At 48.9% G+C, this 6,052-nt stretch overlaps 1 protein-coding gene across 1 annotated transcript; it reads right to left on the bottom strand.

Annotated features, from left to right (window-relative positions):
- Positions 1-447: 447 nt before the first annotated feature.
- On the bottom strand, positions 448-1,734 carry LOC144124235 (iripin-1-like). The gene has a single exon (XM_077656877.1). It carries the CDS (start codon positions 1,732-1,734, stop codon positions 448-450), a length of 1,287 nt encoding a protein of 428 aa, XP_077513003.1.
- Positions 1,735-6,052: the final 4,318 nt, after the last annotated feature.

The following is a 6,052-nucleotide window of genomic DNA, read 5'->3' as shown; positions in this document are numbered from 1 at the left end:
TTACGCAATTGAAGCAATGAAATAAGTGTTCAAATTCGCGTGCCTCTGTTTTAGGGTTCAAGCAGCTCACATAAGACTTATTTTTCAATATTTTGGTTTCTGCTCCAGAGGCGTTGCTCATAAGTAGTTACTGACACATGCGAAACACAGCCCTTTTTTGAACACGATGTTTACGAGGCATTGTTTTCAATTTCAGTTGAGAGATGATGCGTTGATGATGATGATGATTAGTTAAAAGATCACCAATCGGCGAAGCAATCGGCGAACTGTCAATGCGTAGAGAATAAAGATTTCACTATATATCATGCGAGAATCATTGCTTAGTAGTATTGAAAGGTTTGTAAATGTCTAATTAGGGCTAAGCACTCCGGCGGTAAACAACACTGCCGTAACATCACTAGAAATGTACATTTTGTACCGCTGTCCAAGCGTGCTATTGGGCTCTTTCTACCAAATAAGCTCAACAACCCTACCAACGAAAAGAGTCGCGTTCTTGGCAGGGTCGTAGAGAACGAACACAAACGGGTGGTTAACGTGGAACTCTATAGGCGAATTCGGAAAGTCGCCCGCCTCAGTGAACACAGTGACGCCATGGTGTTCTCCCTGATAGCCTGCCTTGTTCACCTTTAGCTTGACCTTGTGCACGAACTCGGCCAGAGGCGTGCGGGCTTCCTTGAAGAGGCCGCCGAGGTCAGCTTTCTCTGTGTCGAAAAGAGCGGCGAGTCCGGCTCGCTTCAGCACTTCGCTCAGACAGACTGAGCTCTCGAGCTCGATGTTGGGCATGCTGAGCTCAACGAGAGCCTCGCGGCAGCTGCTGACTGCCTGCTTAAACGCCTCCGCGTCCAGGCGGTACTCGACGGCGTGCACTCCGCGCCGGTCGGTGGGCAGTAGCAGGAGCATGTGCCAGTTTCGAGCCATGCTCGGAACGACCAGGCACCGTGCCGATAGAGCCTTGGACGCACAGTAGCGGTAGTACGAGATGGAACGCACCATGTGCGTCTTGCACGGGTCGGTGCCGTTGTTGTAGAAGTTGGCCAGGATGGTCTTGTGGTGGTCGAAGCGCGAGCCCCACGCGTGCTCGGCGTACGCGGCGCTCGCGATCAGCTGACACGACGACGCTCCGGCTCCGTTGCCCCTGGGCAGGTTGTCGCCCATGACGCTAGGCACGTAGCCCCGGGACGTTATCTCGAACCAGCGGTTGACCTCGCTCCTCGTGCGCTCAGGCCTCGGGTCGGCCTGTAGTGTGCGGATGGCCACGCTGAAGTTCTCGCGGAGCGTCTTGCTGAATCCTTCGTGGACAGAGTCGATGGAGGCCACGAACAGGGCGCTGATGAACTGCAGTCGCTGGTGCCTTCCGCCGGCCCGAAGAATGCGTATGAGGTTCTTGAAGAAGCCCGGGATTCGGTCGGCGGGCATCGGGAGCTCGCTGAAGCGTAGCACTTCTTCGAGCTGCTCCTTGGTGGAACCACCGCAGCCGAAGCAGAGGCTCACCAGCAGCCAGTACACGTGGCTGGGCGAGAAGGAAAGGTTCTGCTGGCGAGGAAGGTACCGCAGCAGCCGATGGGTGAAGCTGTTGATGGCATAGTTTATGTGCTGCAGTGCGAGCGGCTCCTGGAGTGAACCGGCGACGCCCAGGTCCAGTTCTAGGCTCCCGACAGACGGTGAGCGGCACCGTTCTTCGTCACCCTCCTCCAGCGTCAGGCTGACGGCCGACTCGGTATCCGTGGGCGCCATTTCGGGATAGCCGCTCGTCATCGGAGTTTGCGCCATTTCCCTGAGGCGTAGAGGCAGCCGCCGGAGGAGCGTTCCGGTGGTGGGCCTCTTCTTCTTCTTTTGCTCGTGCCACGGGAAGAGCAGGTGCTATTGAACTTCTTTTCTTTGTCTTCGGAGTCAAGCCGTTGTCTTCAGTTGGCGCCTTTCATGAAGGTTAGATAGCAGGGCATTCTTCTATACCTCCTTGTCCTCATTCCTAAGCGGGTTGTGTCCGAAAAAAAATGTTTACTTATGTGGCAAGCGGTGTCATCAGCCATGTACTACTGTTGTGTGGAAATACTGCAGAAAGCATACGATGCAGCATAAGCATACTACGTGAGGAAAGGGATCATTATTTCAGAGTTCGCGCGAAAAATGGTATAACATGCTTCTCAATATACGCTCTTAGTAAGAAACTATAACTAAAAAAAATATGTTACTCAGCCTGAAATATATGCCGAATAGGTGCAGCAACACTGAGGTGAATTCAAAGCATGGATTTGTGTGATATAAAAGGGTCAGATGAAGGACATACTCATTACTCTGTCTTGCGAACAGCTTGTATGCTATGTATATTGGAAATGTTAGATGGCGCAAAAAATCACTAAGAAAGACTGAAAGAGCAGGAAAAGGTTGTAGAGGGGCCTTATAAAACGAAGCCTGAAAACGGGTTGTAATGGATGTGTTCTGAATCTAGAATGACAAGTAAGATTTTCCGCAATGTCATAAGTAGGCCTTAAACGCTAATAAGAACGGGTGCATTCGAAGCGCTTTTTTTCTTACTCTGTGAGCACGCAATTTGAGCCCATACTGAGACATCGTTTAACTGAAGCCAGCTGTAGTTGGCCTTCCTTGCCTTGGCTTTGTATGGCTTTCATTATTTTGGGGCTCAATCTTATCAGCGCCATACCAAGGTAAGCCAAACCAAAAGCTAACTCAATCATGTAGGGAGAAGAAAAACAAGAAGACAAAACGAAAAACGAAGCAGAAATTAAGCACAGGGACATCCTCATTATCAGTTGAGGCACGCCGTCTTTGGAAAAGATATGCGATGAAGACAAAAAAAATACTGACTAAACTTGGCTACGGCTTAGTTAAAGCAATCGGCAAGAGCCGATTTTGTGGCTAATTAGTCCTTTGATGATGAAAATAAGAATGGTTTATACCCCTGCCTCGCGGCTACCACTATGTGTTTTGAGAATCAGGTCCTTAAGATAAAATGTGTAACGAATGCAGCTACACCTTCCAAATGCTGCGCCTTTGCCTCTAAAGACCTTGGAGGCGAAGGCGCCCGTCCGACAACTACTGAGCTCAAAGGCGCGGCCTTCGAGAACGAGCGATCACAATGCCGTCCAAATTAAAAAAAAATAAATCCGAAAAAAATTTTTCCGCCTAACAATGTTTGATAACATCTTATAAATATACGAAAGGTTTGTATGGTTCTGCTTTCTGGACGATTGTTTATATTTTATGCCTAATTTAAGGCAGTAAAATTGTAAAACAAGGCAAGCCACAAAAGCTGCTGTTGATGATAAGGGTGGCTATTGCAGTTCTTTTAAAGAAGCAATAAGAACAAAAAAAATTTGAGCTCAACGAATGAATACAACACCCCACCCTGATTTGTGGGGACCTTCCCTGAAATCCCCTTTGTAGTCTTTCCCGCGATGCAGCCTGCAACAACAGCATCGCCTCAAGGGAGGGGCGCATTCTCTGGTTGGTTACCGTAACTAACAAGGGAGTGCGCCACAGAGACTGCTTGCGCGTGCGCGCGGAACGTAGCTTACAGCATCACTCTCTTCGGCTGGGATTGTCGGCGCGAGCGGACGTGTCTCTCGCGGCTCCGCTCTTCGCCAGCGGGGGGAGGAAGTGGCGGGGAGACTTGCTCCCGTATCTCGTCCCGTCCGGCCACGGAGTATTTTTTGCCCTAACGCGGGCGAACATTCGCTCGAAACCTTGCAGGTGAGTCGGTCGATCTCGATGCCTTAGCGTGTTTCGTTCATAGCTAGCGTTATTGTTGCTGTAGAAATAAATGCCTGTTTGTGTCAGCCAATGTGTCGTTCTTTTGTTCCCTCAGAGTAAGGCCGGCCGTGGTGGGCGTGCGCTCGGTGGTGTAGGGGATCACGGAGTGTGGTCCGGGCGGTTTTGAACAGTATCAGTCGCGATTAAGTGGGAGGAACGTATTTATCTCTCTAATTAAAACCACATAGATTTTAAAACTGCCACTTCAGCCGCCTCATGCACAACTGCTAGTGCTAAGCTTCAAAAACTCTTGTACCATGTAGCTGTGTCACTGCTCCTTTGAGCTTTCGCTCGTTTGGCGAAAAGAGGTGCCTTTGCTGCAAGGGCTTTCGAGAAATGACGTTTGACAGGGGCATTAGTTTGCTCCAAGTGTGGTATTGATCACGCAGCAACAAAGCAGCAACAGCAGTAGCTGGTGCCGAATGTTCTAACAAAGCCACAGCCTAATTCGGCCGGTATTTTATGTTCTGAAAAAAAAAATGCGTGCAGAGGGATGAAAGCAGGAATGAGTACTGTGCAGAGAGTTTGAACTTCATAGATAAACGAACAGTCTGCAACGTCAGGGCGGGAGCAATGCAAGGACACAGGAAAAGTTTGCTGAGATTGAAACTGCATGCAAGCTAGAAGCAAGCGCGTAAATGTAGTTTATCGTCACAGTCGAGCCTGCAAAAAAATTTAAAAGTTTAGTACTACCCAGCGCTTCGCTGCAGATCTGCTCCCCGTAAGACAGTACTACCGCGACCACGTTAGAAATAGAGATTACAGGCAAGGTAATCTTTAATGAAACCTACTTAACAAGAATACAGGCCCAATCTGCCTTATTTTTTTTAAAGGCTTGCAAGACTGAGACAGCTTGTCCTGAAGTCTTCCTGCTAATCCTGTAGGCGCGCTCTCCTTGAAGAGCGAGAGAAGTGTAAAATTCTTTCTAAATAGCGGAATTGTCTAGCGCTGGCGAGTGTGCTGGTGTTCCGAAGTTGCCTCAAAAAAGCGAGTCATTTTAGACACTCTAATCTTCGATTATCCCATAATGCACCGGTTCTTCAGTCGTCATGTTCATGCCCTGCCTTTGCGCGCTTTTCCTAGTCGCTTCCCCCCTTGCCGTCCTTTCTTCCTCCGTCGGGATCGCTGCTCTGCCACCTCTCGAGTGAGCCCCAGTCTCGCCGTAAATGCACCTCGCGGAAGCTGCCTGATAGAGCCAAAAAGAACTCGCTCCGTCTATCCGACCACAGTACACATGCGCCACCAATTCACGTTGGCAGCGTATGTATGCTGTTCTTTTACTCTCCCTGGGTCTTATGTTAGCCGTCGGAAGCATTATAGGCCAAGTTGACCTGGGCATTTAGGGAGGAGTGTGCGAACAATATTAAGAACCAACCAATATAATATAGTATTCTTATATTCACAGTATGTGATATTATCTGGCAAAAGTCGTCGTGAGGCGGCGGATTCGATTCACCGCTGGTAGCTCCGCTGCCCAAGTCGATCCGTTCGTTCTCCCCCCCCCCCCCCTCCCCCCTTCCGGCAGATCTTTGTGTTCGAGGCAGGAGAATTTGAAGATAAGGTGGCTGTGTGCAGCATCCTTCGCAACCGGCAAGAGCTGTGTATCCCTGTATGCCGCTCGTTCAGTGTTTCCTAAACATAGTGACTTCAGTTACAAGCCCTAATTGAATACGATATGGCCGCCGATGAGCGTATTATGCAGCTCCACGTTTGCGGTCACATTCTCAAGACTGTTAAATATGAATGCTGTTTTGAGGAGCGCTGCAGATTTTATATTTTCTTAGCCTGACTATGTGGTCAAAGGCTTGCACGATGGGAATCGTCATGAATTTGCTTGTTTGCTGAAAGTATTTTCTCGCAGTGTCCCTCCCTGTTTGTTGGGCTACAAAAATCTGCAGCAAGAACTGCGGGGTTGTGCTTATGACAATAAGAAAGAAAAGCCTAAATTTATCGTTCCAATAGAAAATTAAGAACTCGCAATCAGAAGAGCATTGGTGTGGTTGAGGGGCTGCTCAGAGGAAAAATAAGTGACTCATATTTCTTTTCACTCACAGTACATTACCTCTCCTGGAAGCAATGCACTCGCGGGCCCGCGGAAAGATAACTCTACACTCGGAAGTTGAATCTGATAACACAGTTCGCTTGGGAAATAACTGAAATAAAACTATGGCGCTCGTACCACATCCAGGAATTAAAATTTTGGACGCGAGTTTAAGCATTCCAGTGCATGAGTTTTTTTTTTTTCGCTCACCGACGATTCTGACAGCGGTATGCCAACTGC

The sequence above is a fragment of the Amblyomma americanum genome, chromosome 3 (assembly GCF_052857255.1).
Source record: "Amblyomma americanum isolate KBUSLIRL-KWMA chromosome 3, ASM5285725v1, whole genome shotgun sequence".
NCBI lineage: Eukaryota > Metazoa > Arthropoda > Arachnida > Ixodida > Ixodidae > Amblyomma > Amblyomma americanum.
The sequence above is the reverse complement of the archived record's forward strand: the minus strand, read 5'-3'. Positions and strand labels throughout refer to the sequence as shown.

Bases quoted from the DNA above. Each gene is read 5' to 3' on its own strand.
- LOC144124235 (XM_077656877.1), bottom strand. From the start codon at position 1,734: ATGGCGCCCACGGATACCGAGTCGGCCGTCAGCCTGACGCTGGAGGAG.